This window comes from Oreochromis aureus, linkage group 3, assembly GCF_013358895.1.
Source record: "Oreochromis aureus strain Israel breed Guangdong linkage group 3, ZZ_aureus, whole genome shotgun sequence".
Classification (NCBI taxonomy): domain Eukaryota; kingdom Metazoa; phylum Chordata; class Actinopteri; order Cichliformes; family Cichlidae; genus Oreochromis; species Oreochromis aureus.
In genome coordinates, this window is record NC_052944.1 from 48,277,921 (window position 1) to 48,299,238 (window position 21,318).

Below are 21,318 nucleotides of genomic sequence, written 5' to 3' on the forward strand. Positions count from 1 at the left end.
TGTTGCATTTATCCGTGACATCTTAAAGGCCGGTCTGTGAAAATATTGTCTGACATTAAACAGGACCGTGGTGCAAAAAAGGTTGGGGACCGCTGACTTAGAGTACTAATCAGGTGGAACCAGATAATCATCCCCGGCACACCTGATCATTGTTCGGCGCACATTGGTTGGGAAACACTTGTACAGTGCATATATTCTGAGTCAAGTAATTCTCTAATTGAAATTACTGAAAAAAATCGGGCTAGTGATTAAGCAGACATGTGACTTTTATTTTGTGTGTGCGGACAAATCAGTTCTTTCTAATAATAAAGTAAAACAAAAAACAAAAACAAACAGTACAGAACTAAACTAACATTTTGCCAAAGTTGCAGTGGTGCGCCTAACTTTTTTTCTTAGGTGCACCAGCACAAAAGTTGGGTGCACCCAAATTTTTCAACCTTATCGCTTAACACTTCAGCTTTACAAGTTCCCTTTTTAAAAAATAAAAAATGCTGTCCATACAGACTATATTGATTTGTAAATGATTAACTAACAGTCTTGTCAACACAAAGTTCTTTATTTGGACCACATTTCTACAAGATAAGCTACCGTATTTTTTGGACCGTAAGGCGCATTAAGCAAAACAAAACAGTCAGACTTTACTCAACAAACTTTACTCAACTCATTCTTCTTCCTTCCTCCATTTCCGTACCATTGACTCATTAATGTTGAATTCTCTCACAGGTGCTCTATTCCCATGTTCTACTGTGTGACAGAGTTTGAAATCCGCTTTGTAATCATGTCTTTTAACTGGTGTCGTTTTGGGGTCGTTATACACACACAATACGGTAATATAATGCTGAAACAGAGTACGTATTACTCTGCGAGGCTCCTGTAATGCTCCAACAATCCATCAAGCGGTGCGGCTTTGTAGCTTACCAAAGTCATACTAAAACATTTTTTTGACAGATCTTTGAGCGCGATGTACCACATTAAATCATTTTGTGGTCAGTAAGCACAACCAGAATTCATACATAAGGCACACTTTTGAGAAAATGAAAGGATTTTAAGTGGCCTTATAGTCCAAAAAACACGGTACTGAAAACGTTCTTGTGCTTCACTGAGCTGAAATTTAACCTTAAAAAATCTCAAGATATATGAAATTAAAAGAAAGTGTAAATTAAAAATGCCTCAAAGGCTTCGAAGTGAACATCTCAATATCTGAACATCTTACCTTGGGCATGGGCATCTGAAAGGTTCTGCCCTTGACTATCCCTGATTGGTTTAGACCACGATTTGGGCATAATGTTGTCTGTTATTGACCACATTGAGACTTTTTTTTTTTTACTTGAACAGCTGGTCAATTTTTTATTTTTATTTTTATTTTTAAAGTCGCACCATTGAGAAATGAGGTTGCATATGTGACCAAATTGGTCGCACTCTAGAGCACTCACCTTCTTTCCTTAATGGTAATGTGACGGACACAAATCATTCTCATGCCACATGCAGCTGAACAAAAGTATATTTGACGACACTCAAAAAAAAAAACAAGCTGTTGAATGAACGTAATTTAACCATGCCACCATATTCATTCAGTTATGCAGCTTTAATTCATTAACCTTTCCAAAAACCTGGCTTTAGTAAATCCAATAAAATGTATGTTCATTTACTCTGCATCAATCAAATACCTTAGAGCAACATAATGTTGCTTTGTTATATCAGCTGTTATGTACTTTGTGTAATAAGTGGTACTCTTCTGGTATGAAATGATACACAGAAGCTTTTACGGTAACACTTTATAATAAGTGCACACTATTAAGCATTAGTTAATCATCTGTTAAGCATTAGTTAATGGCTACTTAATTATCTCTACAGCATCTACAAAGTATTTCTCATAATCAGTTAATAGTTTACAAGCACTGCTTTAAACACTTTATTCATGATTAATAAGCTAATGTACAACACTTTTTATTAATTATGTTTTCATGTTCTAAAACTCATTGATTAATCATTTATAAACACTACTCTGCATCAGTTACAAACCAGTCATTTCAGGATGTTCAATGGTATACAAAATCATTGGTGAAAGGTAAGTAGATGGTTAACATAATCTATATAATACTATAAACTCTACATGTACTACACAAAGTAGTTTCATACTAGATGTTTTATAAACACTGAATATCAGGGTTACATCAGCCAGCTGCTATATCTTAACAGATGTCTTACAATACATTTATAACTGTCACTTAAAGGCTGCCAAAGCTGTAACTCACTATCGACCAACTTCTTTTTCGATAGATTATTGAGGTATTTATGAGTATTTATAGATAAACTTATTTAGGAAGTTACAAACCATTTGCACGAGGGATTTCACTGGACTGTTATTGTTTCACTCTGTAAATAAATTCACTGTCTCATTGCAAGGAGATCTGCGCTCGAGTCCGCTTTTTCCACACACCACGATATTAAACTGCACTGCCCAAATGTTTCATTTGAGGACATAGAACATTGTTACTGCTAAATGAGTGAGAACTGTGCATGTTTAACATGTGTACAGAGGTTTAGTTTGCAAGCTAAACTTTGACCCTTTGTAGATTTCAACATGTCCAGTGTCCATCATGTTATCAAAGTGTCAAGCTGGTCCAAACAGGTCATCATAATTGTGTTAATACTTAGCGGCGAAGAAGGGAAGAAAATGTGAAGGGTCAACACCAAATGCAAAACATGACGGGCCTGGATACCTTTAACAAAAACAGACGGCCATTGGCTGTGGGCTCCAGAAAGAGAGAGAGAACGATGGAGCAGTCCCCAGGTAGCATGATGGAGGTAAGTTTTTACATGGCTTCATTAAGTATGCTACAATAACTGTACAAATAAATATGCTCATTCCAAAGGCATCAAGTGGGAACTTTTATTAGGTTTGACTGATTATGATGAGATGATGCGTTATGACACACATGTACACTGAGCTATACAAAATGTAATTCAAAAAAGCAAAAAAGAACTTTATAAAATGACAAAACAAGCTATTGTTTCTGTGTGAACTGCACATAGAAAGCAGGCTGGGCCTGTGAGGCCACCATGCTGTCGGTCCTTTGGTCCCAGGATCCATTTATTATGTTTTTCATTTTCTTTTTCCATTTTTCATTCTCCTGCTGGTATATTACTAGCACTCCAGCTGTAATGGCCTGTTACGGTCACCAGAAGGTTTAACTTTTAAGAATTGGGAGGTGTTTGTTGGCAAAATGTCTATAGACTGCAGATTTCAGTCAACTGATGTCTGTTCGTACCCCAGCAATTCAAGTGCATAATTCTAGCCAGGGTGGCTGCTATATGACAAATAATTTTTGTCAACCGAGAGAGATTGAAAACAATTTAGACGTACACTGTTTCCCAAATTGGCTGCCCAGTGTATTTCTGCTGTTATTTGGAGTAAATTGGGATCTACCCTGGAGTTTTTCCCCTATCTGTGGAAGGCTGTAACGCCACTGTTCACCTCAGCTGTCAATGCTGCGTGAGAACTGCCCACTTTTATTTAGTCAGTAAGAAGCTGTAAAGCTCTCTGAAAGGAGTCTGATATGAGTTGATGAGTCAGTAAAGGTCACGTCTGACCGATGACAGCCAAGTTAAGGTTTTCTGTTGGTAAGCGCTGCTGCTGTTAGCCTCTGTTAGTTGCTGTTCGCCAGTGTTAGTGACTGTTTCTTTACAGAGGATCTTACATTGTGCTCTGTAGATTAGTGAATAAACTTTCAATTGATGTGATGATGTAATCAAACTGTTTATCAGAAGGAAAGTGAGACACTCAAGCCTTAGCTAAGATAATGTTAGTTTATAACCAGATGGTATTGTTGGGATGGGAGGTTTGCATGTGCTAGAGCCCTGACATCAGTTCAGGAAATGAGGCTTGAGGTGAGGAGGAAGAGAATGACATTTTGTTAATAGGAATAAATTAACTTATTAATAGGTATAAGTTTTCATTTCTTTGATGAAGAGAACCCCTGGCATGAGGATGAAAAGTGGAAGACAGGACTTGAATACACAGAAGGGTAATGAGGGAAGTGGAAACAGCTGGGGAGACACACCTGACACAAATGATCATGATGCTACAGGGAAAAGTAAAACTAAACACACTGAACATGGAAACACCAGACCTTTCAAAATGAAACAGGAGACAGGAGAGACAGACGTGATAACACAAGCTTGACAACATGGAACACGCAGGCATGAAACACATGACAGAGTGGACAGGAAACATGACATATAATCCAGGGAGCATGGATGATAAAATTAACTAAACTAAAACTGACCTAGACCCTAACTAATAATAACGCAAGAGCCTCACATTATATCAATGTAACATAAGAAATCAAAAATACAAAATCAACTGAAAATTCTGGGTCGCGGGCCCAACCCCCTGACATGCCTGTGAACGCAAACGTGAACTCAAAAATACTGCTTTATTGCAGGCGTGGAGATGAAACAGAACAAAACTAAACTGGGAACCTCTAATAATAATGAACTCAGGGAAGACAGGGAGAATAACACACAGCTATGAGGGAGGCACGACACTGAACACAGGAAGACTGAGGACTTAAATACACACATGAGGTGATCAGGAGAAGTGGCAATACATGGGGGAACAGCTGAAACAAATGAACATAACAATGTCACAGAGGAAGTGTAAAACTAAACACAACAAACACAGGACCTCTTTGAAATAAACCAGGAAACATAATGAAACACAGACATGACAACATGAATTTGACAACAACAGACATGCAGACATGAAACACATAAAGGACAAGGGAGACTTAACACCGGGGTGAAAACACAAGGGGGAACTAATAAATAAATGAACTTAGAAAATGCAGTGAACTTAAACCTAAACCATAAACATCAAAATAAACTAAAACTCAAAACGCTGGGTCAAAAGACCCAGGATCGTGACAGTCACTCAGCTTATGAGTTAACAGTTTTTGAGAAGAACTGTCATATACAAAAACAAAATGCACTAATGTAGTCTGACTTCTGATTACTCTGTAATGTTTACATTTTGATTCAGAGAAATTTTGATGTACAGCTTAAAACTCTTTTCTACTGTCCATGCTGTGGACAGTCAGGTCAAGGCTCCAAAACCCCAAAGGCGATATAAGGGTGTCGGCTCACAACAGCTTTGTTTGCTGGATCATTTTAGTTCAGCTGGGTGTCTTTCCTTTTGTTATATTTCTTTAAGAGTTTAAAATGTGTTATTTACTTAAATAAAATGTAATTTTCTCTGTAGCACTTTATGGATTTCATAAGCAACACACCTTAGTTGCTCTGTGGATTCTTTTAAAAAGCAGTTAAAAACCTTTCTGTTCAAACAACCCTTTTGTTGATCTACGTATTTTATATTCTTTACATTATTTACATTCGATCTTTTACATTGTGTATAATGTCTATTGATTGTATTGTTTATTTTAATATTTGTGTACAGCGCTTTGTGACTGCCTGTCTGTGAAAAGCGCTTAATAAATAAACTTTACTTACCTACTTTAGTTGTTCGCACAAAGCACAAAAAACAATATATACAGTGTTATTTTCATTTTAGATTTCAAAAAGTATTTGCGGCTCCCAGTGTTTTCTTTTACGTGGAAACCGGGTCCTAGTGGCTCTTTGGGTGTTAAAGGTTGCAGACGCCTGGGTTAAACACAAAGTTTCTGCACATTTCCTCCTCCTAGAATGTGTCAAAGCCTGAAAACTACTTCATATTCTTGATGAAATAAGGCACTTCCTCTCTGTACAAGTTTTCTCTTTATCTCCCTCACAGATCTGCAGTTTTCAAGATGAATGAAATCAACATGCGGTGTTGTGTAAGAGCTCAGAGGCTCCATTTCCTGCAGAAACACATGTTGTTCAGATCAGCGCTCAGACTAGTTTCACTTCTACAGAACAGAAACTCACACAGTCACTGACACTGAGAGGAGAAATGGCGCAGAAAGGAGTTCAGCTGGACCGAGAAACCATCTCTTGTTCCATCTGTTTGGATCTACTGAAGGATCCAGTGACTACAGCCTGTGGACACAGCTACTGCATGAACTGTATTCAAACCCACTTTAATGAAGAGGACAGGAAGGGAATCCACAGCTGCCCTCAGTGCAGGAAGACTTTCACACCGAGGCCTGTCCTGGAGAAAAACATCATGTTAGCAGCTTTAGTGGAGCAGCTGAAGAAGACTGGACTCCAAGCTGCTCCAGCTGATCACTGCTATGCTGGACCTGAAGATGTGGCCTGTGATGTCTGCACTGGGAGGAACCTGAAAGCCATCAAGTCCTGTTTATCTTGTCCAGCTTCTTACTGTGAGAAACACCTCCAACCTCACTATGATGCAGCTCCATTAAAGAAACACAAGCTGGTGGCCCCCTTCAAGAAGCTCCAGGAGAACATCTGCTCTCGTCATGATGAAGTGATGAAGATTTTCTGTCGTACTGATCAGCAGAGTATCTGTCATCTCTGCACAACGGATGGACATAAAGGCCATGAAACAGTCCCAGCTGCAGCAGAAAGGACTGAGAAGGAGAAGAAGCTGAAGGTGAGACGACTAAACATCCAGCAGAGAATCCAGGAGCGAGAGAAAGATGTGAAGCTGCTTCAACAGGAGGTGGAGGCCATCAATGGCTCTGCTGATAAAGCAGTGGAGGACAGTGAGAAGATGTTCACTGAGCTGATCCGTCTCATCCAGAAAAGAAGCTCTGATGTGAAGCAGCAGGTCAGATCCCAGCAGGAAACTGAAGTGAGTCGAGTCAAAGAGCTTCAGGAGAAGCTGGAGCAGGAGATCGCTGAGCTGAAGAGGAAAGACGGCGAGCTGGAGCAGCTCTCACACACAGAGGATCACAACCAGTTTCTACACAACTACCCCTCACTGTCAGCACTCAGTGAGTCTACACACTCATCCAGCATCAATATTCGTCCTCTGAGGTACTTTGAGGATGTGACAGCAGCTGTGTCAGAGACCAGAGATAAACTCAGAGATAAACTACAGGACATTCTGAGAGAGGAATGGACAAACATCTCACTGACAGTCACTGAAGTGGATGTTTTACTGTCACCACCAGAGCCAAAGACCAGAGCTGGATTCTTAAAATATTCACATGAAATCACACTGGATCCAAACACAGCACACACACATCTGTTATTATCTGAGGGAAACAGAAAAGTGACAAGAACAGAACAACAGTCTTATTCTGATCATCCAGACAGATTCATTGGATGGGAAGAGGTCCTGAGTAGAGAGAGTCTGACTGGACGTTGTTACTGGGAGGTGGAGTGGGGAGGGGGAGGGGGAGGAGTCTATGTAGCAGTCGCATACAAGAATATCAGCAGAGCAACATGGTCACATGATTGTTTATTTGGACATAACTGGAAATCTTGGTCACTAAGTTGTTCAACAAACAGTTATCTATTTTTGCATAACAAAGTCATAACTGACCTCTCAGGTCCTCGGTCCTCCAGAGTAGGAGTGTACCTGGATCACAGAGCAGGTATTCTGTCTTTCTACAGCGTCAATAAAACCATGACTCTCCTCCACAGAGTTCAGACCACATTCAGTCAGCCGCTCTATGCTGGAGTTTGGTTAATTTCCTCTGCAGCCACTGCAGAGTTTCTGAAACTGAAATAGAGAGAAGTCATTGAAGGATAGTTTGTTAAACCGTTTTTTATTTTCCAATTTTTATCCATCACCGATTTTCACTCTGATAAATGCAGCTTATTCTTGTTGGAAAATAGATTTTATACTTATAATGGTGTTGATTTATTGTTGCTTCTATTCATGACAACATATTAATGATTCAAAGAGCCTGCAGTATAATATAGCAAACTTGCTGTGTCACTGAAACATATGAATTGGCCTAATGTTACTCTTACAGTACAAGTAGGGAGTCTGCAATTGTGTAACTATGTTGTGTTTTTTATTTCTTTACTTTATTTGTACTATTAATCCTGTTCTGATGAAAAAATAAATAAAAAAGGGAAGTAAATGGACTCAGCATGTTGTAGTAATATCTATGTACACTGTGCCTTTGGAATAGAAATATAACTTTATTTACAACCTGCAAATGTTGGAAGGTGCCCCGATCATTTATTTTAAATATATCTATAAAGGATGGAGCACCACAGGGCAATTGAACAAAATTTTATTATCAGATCACATAAATCTATCTCGGAAACAAGTAAAATGACTGAATCCAGCTATAAAATTTTGAATTAAACGACTAACTTTGATTTCAATTATTTTTGATTTCAAGTAATTTCATGTAGATTCGAAGACATTTTTGATGCACAGCCCGACAGTCCTCTCTGCATTCTGTGCTGTAGCACCTGAACGCATCATTACTTATACAGGTTAGACACCTGTGAATAAACCTCAAACATTTAAACTTTTCTGTCCTGATGAAGTCAAAAGGTGCCAAAGTCTCACTGAATATCCTTTAAAGCTTCAGGTTCAGCCCTTTTGGATATGAACATAGTGAAAGATTTTGATAGGTTTCAATGACCATGTTTGTTCAATTTTTTTAAGTTTTAACTTTGACAAAAACTTCAGGACAGTCATTCATCTGATTTTTAAATTACCTAGAGCAGAAATCTTGATGATCGAGAATGTTTGAAATGAGGTTACTGCCAGGTTTATCCTCTGTCACCACTTATGATCACATTACTGACTGAACTGCCTCTTCTGTTACTGGAATAGTTCAAAGTCCTCCTCCCTCTTCTGCCTAAAACACTGCTGCTCCAGTCTGTCCACATATTTTCTAAAAAATGATGTCACTTATATGTAAGAGAAACTCACGCAGTCACTGACAGTTTGAGGAGAAATGTTTCAAAAGTTCAGGAGGACCAAGAAACCTTCTTTTGTTCCATCTGTTTGGATCTACTGAACGATCCGATGACTATTCCCTGTGGACACAGCTACTGCATGAAATGTATTAAAAGTTTCTGGGCTGAAGAGGACAAGACGAAAACAATCCACAGCTGCCCTCAGTGCAGGAAGACTTTCACACCGAGGCCTGTCCTGGAGAAAAACATCATGTTAGCAGCTTTAGTGGAGCAGCTGAAGAAGACTGGACTCCAGTCCTCTTCAGCTCGAGAATCTGTGGCAAGATCTGAAAACTGCTGTTCACAAACGCTATCCATCTAATCTGACTGAGCTGGAGCTGTTTTGCAAAGAAGAATGGGCAAGAATTTCAGTCTGTAGATGTGCAAAGCTGGTAGAGACATACCCTAAAAGACTGGCAGCTGTAATTGCAGCAAAAGGTGGTTCTACAAAGTATTGACTCAGGGGGCTGAATAATTACGCACACCCCACTCTGCAGTTATTTATTTGTAAAAAATGTTTGGAATCATGTATGATTTTTGTTCCACTTCTCACGTGTACACCACTTTGTATTGGTCTTTCACGTGGAATTCCAATAAAATTGATTCATGTTTGTGGCTGTAATGTGACAAAATGTGGAAAAGTTCAAGGGGGCCGAATACTTTTGCAAGCCACTGTATATTAAACAATATCCTTGAAACGCACCATTTATCTTTTCACAACAGAGTAAACTGTCATCGGATCAATGCATTACTTAGATACAAACAGAAACCCCAGCTCTGAACATTCTGAGATATAAATTATGGGAATCTTTTAAATACCTTGTGTTTATACTTAATAATTATTCAGATTTCCTCTAAGTGCAGAGCTTTTGCCAGCTGATGTAAGTGAAGTTGTTGGGCCACCTGCCGTCTCATAAACTCCTGTTTTTTTCCAAATATTAAATCTTGGTTACATTAACAGTTACACATTTTCTACAAGTAACAAACTGTCTTGAGCAAATAAATATATGCCTACAATTACGTTGATTGTTTTTCTGATTCAAATGGAAGCAAAATGTACTCTTACTGATCATCATCAATCAAGAAACCATTTTTTTGGCACAACAGCGTACGCTGGCGTGCTGTGAATTGTGGACCCTAACGTAACACAAAGGGAGGCCGAAGTTGACTTGAGTTTCAAACGTAAAACGAGCCTTTGAAATGAGGCTCGTTTTTTCTGCAAATTTGCAGAAAGCAAATTAAAGCAACAAGGACAGTGGCGAAAACAAAACTAGAGCCTAAACTTGGAAAACTAAAAAACTATAAAAACTGTGACAAGACTGGTAAGTATGACAACTATGAGAAGAACCCTAACCCTAACACGAGGAAACAGCTGACACAAATGACATCATGACACCTGGGAAAGTAAGACTCAGTACAATGAACATAGAAACAAGACTTTCAAGACAATTAGAGGCCACACATAAAAACACTATTGATACTAAGACAAAATTAGAAATGGCAAAGAAGAGAAATCTAATAGATGAGATATATACTCAAGATGTACAAAAGAAACTAATGCTGACTAAACAAAGATATTATGAGGGGGGAGCTAAATATATGAAACAATTGGCATATAGATTAAGGAAGCAACAAGCAGACAGAACAATATATAGGATAAGGGATCCAGAAACCAAAAGGGAAATGCAGCGTATAGAGGAAATTAAGTATTGCTTTAAGAGATATTACGAAAAATTATATTTACAACCACCCACAAACAATGACGATCAAATGGAGAGTATGTTAGACAGGTTACACCTCCCTAAACTTACAATAGAAGATAACAATTGTTAGTGAAGCAAATTACAAGGAAGAACTTCACTTGGCAATTGCTAAACTCAAGGCAAACAAATCCCCAGGTACAGATGGCTTTTACATGGAGTGGTACACGAAATTAAGGGAACCTTTGACACCGGTCTTACTTAAAACATTTAATTGGGTCTTAATGAAGGAGAAGCACCCCCTCGTGGAAACAAGCCATAATTTCTATTATACCTAAAGATGGTAAAGATAAATTAGAATGCTCCAATTATAGGCCAATAAGTGTATTAAATGTAGATTACAAACTGTTTACGTCAATCATAGCACGGAGACTTGAAGGGATCATCCCAAGGATAATAAATCTAGATCAAACTGGATTTGTTAGGTCGCGTCAAACCCATGACAGTGTTAAGAGAACTCTGCAAATTATTAGACACATTAATTTAAATAAAATATCAGCTATATTACTGAGTCTAGATGCTGAAAAAGCTTTTGACTCTGTGAGATGGGAATTTCTATTCCAAGTAATGCATAGATTTGGGTTTAATGGGTCCGTCATTACAATATTGAGGGCTTTGTATAATAGTCCAACTGCAAAAATAAAGATTAATGGTGAACTTTCAGACGCTTTTAAGCTCGAAAGGTCCACAAGACAGGGATGCCCACTGAGTCCACTCTTATTTGCCATTTTTATAGAGCCATTGGCTCAAGGGATTAGGCAAAATGATAAAATAAAAGGGATTAAAATTGCTGGAAGCGAGCACAAATTGGCCCTGTTCGCAGATGATGTTTTGGTTTACTTATCACAACCTACTGAATCTTTTATGGAACTTATGTCAGTGTTAAAGGAGTATGGGTCCTACTCGGGATATAAATTGAATATACAAAAAACACAAGTCCTTAGTAGCTTTTATAGCCCCCTCAAAATTTACTCAGCAAATACAAATTAGGCTGGGATAAAAAAACAATCAAATACTTGGGCATCAACCTATCAATGGATATAAACAGTTTGGAAAAATCAACTATTCCCACTTAAAAAGATATCATGGTCGATATTAGCAGATGGTCATTAACCCCTTATTTAACCATCTCTTCTAGAGTAGATATCATAAAAATGAATATGCTCCCAAAGATATTGTATTTATTCCAGTCGATTACTATAGAAAACCCTGATAGATACTTCGTAGAATGGGATAGGATCCTCTCTAGATTTATATGGGCGGGTATAAAGTCAAGAGTTAAGTTTAAAACACTTCAGCTTCCCAAGGATAAAGGAGGACTAGGCCTCCCTTGCTTACATGACTATTATAGGGCAACTCAAATAAGAAATCTGGTGGGCTGGTGTAAACCTGGATACTGTTCAAGATGGAAGGAAGTGGAATTTCCCTTGGGAGGTAATTTCCCTGTCAGGGCACTGATAGGAGACCCTTCGGAGTTAAGACTCCTGGGAGACCCGGGTAACCCTTGGATAGTAAGCTCAATAAAAATATGGAAAAGAGTACTCAAAAAGAATCAATTAATACAGAGGGCCGGATTGCTTAGATGGTTTGCATATGACTCAGAATTTTTGCCGAGTAAGACCGACTCGACATTTAAAATATGGGCTAATAAAGGCCTTACCACATATAATACTTTGTTGAAAGATGGAAAAGTTATGAGTTTCCAGGATCTTAAGAAAATGTTTGGGTTGCAAAATCAAGATTTTTTAGGTATTTGCAACTGAGGGACTTTTGAATAAAAGTTAAAACATCCCCAGTTATCGACTGAGAATGAAGAAATTATTTATATATTCGAGAATGCATATAGAGATGCACCCTATCAAAAAATTATTTCCAAATTATATCGTTCACTGACCAATCTAAGGGGTCATGATACAAGATATGTTAAAGCTAGATGGGAAATAGAGGGCAATCTATCCTTAACAAGAGAGGAATGGGAGGGGATCTGTAGGCAGCAGTGGTCGGTAACAAGTTCCCCTTTGTGGAGGGAATTCAGTTGGAAGAATGTAATTCGTTATTTTATTACTCCGGCGCAAAAATCCAGCTATTCTCACAATACAACATGCTGGAGGCAATGTGGACATGTAGCAGCAAATCATTTCCACATTTTTTGGGAATGCCCTCGAGTGGTTCCATTTTTGAAGGAAATACATAAGGTCCTGGAAACAATCTTCCAAAAGAAAATACAATTCTATTTTGCAGTATTGTAACTTAGAGAGTCTTAATCTATGCAAATCGGATAAATACTTGTGTAGTGTGCTGTTGGTAGCTGCCAAAAAGGCCATAACCCGCCATTGGTTAAAAGAAGAAACTCCTACTATAAATGAGTGGATTGATGTGATATATACTATTTTTGTTATGGAAAGAACAATTTTTAGGCTAAAGTTGCAGGCGGACACATTTGAGGAACACTGGTTCAAATGGATGAAATATATTCAAAATGTGAGGTCTGATTTTGTATAACCCCATTACATTTTCTGGTTGTTGGTAGGTGTTTTCTTTTCTTTTTCCTTTTTTTTTTTTTTTTTTTTCCTTTTGTTGTTGTTGTGTCTGTTTGCTGGTGTTTTTTTGTGTTTTGTTTTGTTTTGTTTCTGTTTGTTGGTTGTTTTTCTTCCCCTCCCCTCACGGTGATTAAGTTGTAATGTTGTTCATGTTGTATAAATAAGAAGAACCAATAAAACATAAATTTAAAAAAAAAAAAAAAAAGAAACAAGACTTTCAAAATAAAAACAGGAAACACTGAGAAATGTAGACATGACAACACAGGCTTGACAACAAGAAAAACATGACAAACTAAGATGTGGAGTTAACACGGTGGACTGACGAGGAGTGTAGAACATACAGAGGGAAAAGGGAACTGGAGATGAAACATGGAGCACAAAGAGAGACGTATAAATTAGAAGTTATAGTAGAAACAAAACTAGAATGAAACTCAACTGAATCCTAACTAGCAATACCAACACAAGAACATGACAAGACGCAGACATGACACAAACTTGACAACTTGAACCACACAGACATGAAAAATCAAAGGTTAGAAACATGAACCAACAAAGGAGACTAAACCACTGCGGGTGAAGAAACAAAAGGATCTAATAACAACTATAACTGAGCAACCAAGGAGTTAACTATGACTAAATGAACCAAAACATAACCAGTGAAAAATGAATTGAAAATTATTTGCACATGGCTTCTGATGATAGACTCGTCTCTGTGCTTGTCTTTGTACTTTCATCTCCTCCCAAACCACAAGTGATCAGTTGAGTGGATAGCTCTGCATGTCGCAACTGATGCAACCCCAAATACATCAAAATCACAAATCACAATCCTTCCACAGAGGCAACGAATATCCAGGTAGCACAAATAGTGATAAAAGAAATGTTTCAGTAGTGGTTCATCAGCATTTGTTATTGTTACTCCAAGTGTTATTGGAAAAAATATACCTCAAACAAGAACTATGAAAAATGTCAGAATATAAAAACCTTTTGTGTTGACTGTCAGGTCTATTTCATTTTCAAATAATACATTTAAAACAGAAGCTATCTCAAAGTGCTTTGAAGACTAACATTTACATTACAGATCTCCATAAAACAACAACAACAGAAAAAAATGTATAAAAAGCTGAAAGGTCTGTTTGTGTTTTACCTAATTATCACAGATAGTAAAAACGACAGTGATTTAGTGGTCATCAAAATTTGTTCAGAATTTGCAAACTGATGACGATTAATCTCATAAATCATTACAGAATCCTCTCTGGTTCATAAGCTCTGGACCTGTATTCATAATTTGCAGTTTCACACATCACCATTCAAAACCTTAACACTTAACTAATGCTCCAGCATCAATAAATGTATAGACACAGATATATGTTAATTAGTACTAAGTAACAGATTCATAAACTAAAGTATCACACAACATGTCATTTTTTCACAAACATGGTGGAGAAGTCCAGTTCAGTGATTCCAATTGTTGCTCCAAGGGGCAACTAGTGATGCGCGAATCATGAACGAATCGTTCAATACTCGAGAATCACTTTACTGACTCGTGAATCATGATTCACAAGCGCAACTGACTCACTGACTCATCCCTGTTGCTGTTAGCAAACTAATTTCATTAGTAGAAATATATCTAGCTTATAATTCAAATTGTGAAGAAAACACAACATCCAGTATCTTAACAAAAACATTTCTGCTCTGAACTGGAAGAAAAACCCTGAGTAGAAGCTCACATCAAGACAATAGCTCCTCGGTTCACAGTAGCATCGCTCTGCTAACATGCTAACAGCACATTTGAGCTACTCACCCCCTCCTTTCCTGCGCTGAATCGTAGAGCTAGCGAATCACTCATGACTCGCTAACCCCCTTCCTCCTGTGCTGAATCGTAGAGCTAGCGAATCACTCATGACTCGCTAACCCCCTTCCTCCTGTGCTGAATCATAGAGCTAGCGAATCACTCATGACTCGCTCACCCCCTCCCTCCTGTGCTGAATCATAGAGCGAGCGAATCACTCATGACTCGCTCACCCCCTCCCTCCTGTGCTGAATCATAGAGCGAACGAATCACTCACTCACTCACCCCCTCCCTCCTGGCTCGCAGCTACTTCTTAAGGCGCACTACCGCCCCCTGGCTCACAGCTCAGTGGACATTTAGATGAGAAAATATATATTTGACACATGTAAGGAAAATACTAATAAAATAAAAATAAACAAAAGAAATGTTCCCTTTAGAAATTTTTTTTGCTCTTTTTGCTATATAAAATAGTTGTTTTCTTTAAGAATCACTCATCTTAGCAGTAGGATTTACATTAAAAGAGAAACAAATTAAGTTTGAGTGAAAATGTACATTTTTTGCACTCTCTGGTCAACTGACTCAGTGACTAAAATGACTCAAAAAACCCGATTCACTTTGGTGAGTGACTCATTAAAACTCGATTCAGTAAAAAGAATCAAATTTACCATCACTAGGGGCAACTGTCTGTGTTTCTACACCTGCAATCAAAGTGGCCACATCTCTAACTTTATTCTCATGATACAGTTCTTCTGGAAAGTATCATCCAGCATCAATTATCTGGATAAAGAAATCTCAAAAAGTTAAATCTGTGAATCTGGAGTGAATCCTTTTCAATTCAATTTTATTTTATTTATATTGTCATGGTCCTGGGTCGGTGACCCAGCGCTTTGAGTTTATTATTATCATTTTCTAGTTTATTCTGATTTTGTATTAGTTCTTTGAGATTGGTCGTCGTGTCATCATCCCTACCTGTGTCTTCCCTCCGTACTCCGTTCGGGTCCTCGCGTTGGTGTGGTAAAATAGTCTGTGTGTTTCCTGTTATGCTTTGTACATCTGTGTCTCATTATGTCCATGAGTCCCAGCTGTGTGCCCACCTGTTCCTCGTTTCCTCATGTGCTTGCCAGTGTATTTTAGTCCCTGTCAGTTAGTTCTTGTTGTCGTGTCATCAACGTTGGTTCCCCTTGCATGCTGTGTGTTTCCTTGTAAGTTCTTTCCCTTAGATTTCCCAGTTTAGTTTGATGCTGTTCTGCATTCCTGCCAAGCCTGCATTAAAGCAGAGTTTTTGAGTTCACGTTTTCTCCTCTGAGTCCTGCATTTTGGGTCCAATTCCTGCCTGCCACACCGCACACCATGACAGCACGACGCGACCATCAGATGGGCCCAGCGGACTCACGTCTCCGGTATATAGTGCAGATGTGGGATTACTGCTGGGGCATAATCCTCGCTAAGGACACACCCAAGAAGCTCACCCAGGTAGTTTTTTTTGACAACTTTTTGTCATCTTCTACCTGCACAGTCGGTTTGTTGGACATCAGCAGATTAAAACAACTGATAACAGCTCTGAGAGCCAGGATTTGTTTTGAATTATTCGGCATGGGCGGTCTGGGCGAGGAAGATTCAGCTGCCCTCCTGGAAACCCTCGCCACCTGGTATTCGCAGCGTCAGCATCTTTTTTCGTCACTGTTTATAGCCAAATCGTTCGATCCACCCCTGAAAACGACATTGTACCCTCAACATCGTCACCCTACCACCCTTCCACTCTCCCCTGCAGTATCGACTGGAACAGTTCTCGGTTCCGCATCGCAGCAGGAACGGCCACAGGGGAGTCTTTCCTCGTCACATTCAGCACGAACCCCAAAGGGCTGCACCCGGCTATCACTGCCTGAGCAGGGTCGGTGCTCTGTGCAGCTGCGGTTTTCCTCATGTATGCCAGAGGCGCCCGGGCCTACTGGTTCTGTGTCTGTTTTCTCTGAGGGGTCCAAGGAACCGCTCCGGCCTGCTTCTGTCGCTGGGGGGACCGTGGAACCCGCCCGGCCTTCGCCGTCACCGACAGCTTCCGCTGAGGGGTCTCGGGTACCGCTTCAGCCTGCTGCTTTCGCTGGGGGGACCGAGGAGCCCATCCAGCTACCACAGTCGCCTGCAGCGCCACCGCCTGCGGCTCCTACGCCGTCGCCTGCAGCGCCACCGCCTGCGGCTCCTACGCCGTCGCCTGCGGCTCCCACGCCGTCGCCTGCAGCGCCACCGGCTCCGGCTCCCACGCCGTCGCCTGCAGCGCCACCGGCTCCGGCTCCCACGCCGTCGCCTGCAGCGCCACCGGCTCCGGCTCCCACGCCGCCGCCCGCAGCGCCTTCGCCTTCGGCTTCCACGCTGCCGCCCGCAGCGCCTTCGCCTCCGGCTTCCACGCCACCAGCTGCAGCCTCTTCATCCTCGCCAGCTGCAGCCTCTTCATCCTCGCCAGCTGCAGCCTCTTCATCCTCGCCAGCTGCAGCCTCTTCATCCACGCCAGCTGCAGCCTCACCATCCACGCCAGCTTCAGCTTCTGTTTCAGCTTCGCCTGGTCCAGCCTCTGCATCAACTTCGCCGGCATCAGCTTCAGCTTCGTCTGGTCCAGCCTCTGCGTCAGCTTCAGCTTCGCCTGGTCCAGCCTCTGCGTCAGCTTCGCCTGGTCCAGTCTCTGCGTCAGCTTCAGCTTCCCCTGGTCCAGCCTCTGCTTCTGCCTCGTCTGGCTCTGCGGGGGCCACGCCGCCTTCAGGTCCCCAACTGCCGCCTCAACATCGTCGGTCATCTGCCAGGCCGTTTGTTGGACATCGTCGCCATTGTGGACGACCTCCTGAACGCCACCGCTGCCTTCCACGCGGCCGGCCTCCGGACTTGTGTCGCCGCTGCCACAGCCTTCCGCGTGGCCGGCCTCCAGATCTCCTTCGACTGCTTTACCGCCACGGCTTTCCACGTGGTCGGCCTCCCGCGATGAACTGTCCTGGCCTTCTGGCCTATCGGCCCCCAGGCCGGCCACCTGACCTATGTTTTGGACTCTGCTCCCCTGCGTGCTTTTTGGACATTTTATTTGGTTTTCTGGGGGGCTCTTGTTTTGTTCTGTTCCGGGCCCTCTGTCCTGGACCTCCCGCCGCCCACCCTGGCTTGGTGGTCTCTTTGTGTTTTGGGGCTGTCAGGGGCCAGCCCTTGAGGGGGGGGTACTTTCATGGTCCTGGGTCGGTGACCCAGTGCTTTGAGTTTATTATTATCATTTTCTAGTTTATTCTGATTTTGTATTAGTTCTTTGAGTTTGGTCGTCGTGTCATCATCCCTACCTGTGTCTTCCCTCCGTACTCCGTTCGGGTCCTCGCGTTGGTGTGGTAAAATAGTCTGTGTGTTTCCTGTTATGCTTTGTACATCTGTGTCTCATTATGTCCATGAGTCCCAGCTGTGTGCCCACCTGTTCCTCGTTTCCTCATGTGCTTGCCAGTGTATTTTAGTCCCTGTCAGTTAGTTCTTGTTGTCGCGTCGTCAACGTTGGTTCCCCTTGCATGCTGTGTGTTTCCTTGTAAGTTCTTTCCCTTAGATTTCCCAGTTTAGTTTGATGCTGTTCTGCATTCCTGCCAAGCCTGCATTAAAGCAGAGTTTTTGAGTTCACGTTTTCTCCTCTGAGTCCTGCATTTTGGGTCCAATTCCTGCCTGCCACACCGCACACCATGACATATATAGCACCAAATCACAACAGTCACCTCAAGGTGCTTTATATTGTAAGGTAGACCCTCCAATAACACATACAGAGGAAAAACCCAACAATCATATGACCCCCTATGAGCGAGCACTTTGGCGACAGTGGGAAGGAAAAACTCCCTTTTAACAGGAAGAAACCTCCGGCAGAACCAGGCTCAGGGAGGGGCGGGGCCATCTGCTGCGACCGGTTGGGGTGAGAGAAGGAAAACAGGATAAAGACATGCTGTGGAAGAGAGACAGAGATTAATAACAGATATGATTCAATGCAGAGAGGTCTATTAACACATAATGAGTGAGAAAGGTGACTGAAGAAGAAACTCAGTGCATCATGGGAATCCCCGGCAGCCTACGTCTATTGCAGCATAACTAAGGGAGGATTCAGGGTCATCTGATCCAGCCCTAACTATATGCTTTAGCAAAAAGGAAAGTTTAAAGCCTAATTTCTTTTCAGTGGGAGAAACATTTGGTCACTCATCCAAGTGACTTCTTCAGTGAAGAATGGATGAGTGACCAAATGTTTGTTTGGAAAGACCAGACCTGTCTATATAATGTCCCACAGTTTGACCACCAATCCATGAAGTCCAAGGAATTGTCAGTAGACCTCCGAGACAGGATTGTGTCAAAGCACAGATCTGAGGAATGTTACAGAAAAAATTCAGCATTGAAGGTCCTAATGAGCACAGTGGCCTCTGTCATTCATGGAACAGGTAGGATTCTTTGTAGAGCGATCAGGGTAGAAGGTCTTAGACAGAAACATGGCCAGCAACCTGATGATCAGTCTGACAGAGTTACATGTCAGCCCACCAGCAGTTTGCCAAAAGACACCTTAAGGGCTCTCAGATCGTAGAAGAAAAAAATTCTGGTCTGATGAAACAAAATTGAACTCTGGCTTGAATGTCAAGAGTCATGTAGAGAGGAAACCAGGCACAGCTCATCACTTGGCCAATACCAGCTCTACAGTGAAGCAAGCAGTGGTAGAAGGGGTTCATCTTCCATAAGGACAATGACCTTAAGTACACAGCAAGGATGACAAAGGAGTGGCTTCAGGACCACTCTATGGATGCCCTTGAGTGGCCCTGCCAGACCCCAGACTTGAACTCAATGAAACATTTCTGGAGAGATCCAGGCTGTGTACTGATGCTTCCCATCCAACCTGATAGAGCTTGAGAGGCTCTCCAAAGAATGGGAGAAAATAAACGTGTCACACTTGTCCTAATACTTGTTTTTCAGCTACAAATATTGATAGTTGTTTATGATGTTGATCAGAGGTGTCAAACTCAAAGCACACTTTAGGTTGCGGGCCAAAAAGGATAAACATTTATTGAACACACTAAAACAATGTTTTTTGAACATAAATATGAATAAAACAGGAATATTATTCCAGAATAAATAAACTTAGAATAAAGAATAACTTTAAATATTTTGCTGTCCAAAAAATATATATCCTGTCAAAATTATACAAGCTAGAACTATGAACATGCTGCAAAAAATACATTTAAAAATAAATTTAAAAAATGTGCTTTTAAGTAAATTCTAAAGTAACATAAAATCAAATGCTCTTATGCCATTTTATTAAAAAAAAATAAAGTTAAAATATTTTGCTCTCCATAAAAATATATCCTGGTTCAACATTACTTGGCAACAGGGAAAGTCAGGCAAGTCGCACTGGTGCATCTGTGTCTTCCATAGGAGCAGATTCCCTTGAAATGCCTTCACCCCATCATACATGTCAGCAAACATGTGGTCACGTCCCTGGAGCTGAAGGTTTAAGACGCTGAGATGAGCTCTTATCTCGGATAAAATTTATGGTTTGTGTTACGGTGATCATTACATGCTCCATTTTTAGGACTTTACCACACAGTGTTTGCTGGTGTATGATTCAGTGATATGCTGTTAACTCACTGGTACAGTTCTCCTCCTGCATCTTTACTCACATCCTGCCGACTAGTCCACTTTTTTCACCGCACATTGCCGGTGCTCCATCTGTTGCAAGTCAAACAAGTTTGTCCCAGGACAGTTTCATGTTGGTTACACTTTGACATACGTTTTCAAAAATGTCTTTTCCTGTCATTGTCCCGTGCATCGATTTAATGTTCAATATTTCCTCTGTAACGCCCAAATTGGAGTTCACTCCACGGATGAAGATGGCCAGCTGTGCAATGTCCATCATGTATGTACTTTCATCCAGAGCAAGAGAGTATGCAATAAAGTTTTTGCTGACAAAGAAAATTTTGAGCTCAAAGTTTAATCACTTTAAAAATAATGACGGGAACTTTGCTGCTTCACTCTCAGTTTCTACTTGATATCTTTTGATTGTCGGAGCACTAAAGTTGCTGAGGTTCAAGTGAACATCTCATGATGTGTTTTCAGTGCTCTAGTCTGAGAGTAAAAGTTTATTTAAAACACATGAAGTGAATGAATAATGGCATTGTAAAGCGCTTTGGGTGCCTTGAAAAGCACTATATAAATCCAATCCATTATTATTATTATTGGTAAAGCTTATTATTGCCAAATAAGCTTTACCAAGCACACCATTGTTTTTCTTGTGACATTACCAATAAGTTTGATGTGTCACATGGCCCTCTTCCTATTGAAAAAACAAAAGTTGTATCCAAGATGGCCGACTTCTAAATGGCCACCATGGTCACCACCCATCTTGAGGAGTTTGCCCCCTCAT

At 40.8% G+C, this 21,318-nt stretch overlaps 1 protein-coding gene across 1 annotated transcript; it reads left to right on the plus strand.

Annotated features, from left to right (window-relative positions):
• On the plus strand, window positions 1-8,001 carry LOC116332926 (tripartite motif-containing protein 16-like). Its single transcript, XM_039610446.1, has 2 exons — window positions 1-2,808; window positions 5,792-8,001. The coding sequence occupies exon 2, from the start codon at window positions 5,951-5,953 to the stop codon at window positions 7,637-7,639; it is 1,689 nt and encodes a 562-aa protein (XP_039466380.1). The 5' UTR covers window positions 1-2,808; window positions 5,792-5,950; the 3' UTR covers window positions 7,640-8,001.
• The last annotated feature ends 13,317 nt before the right edge of the window (window positions 8,002-21,318 follow it).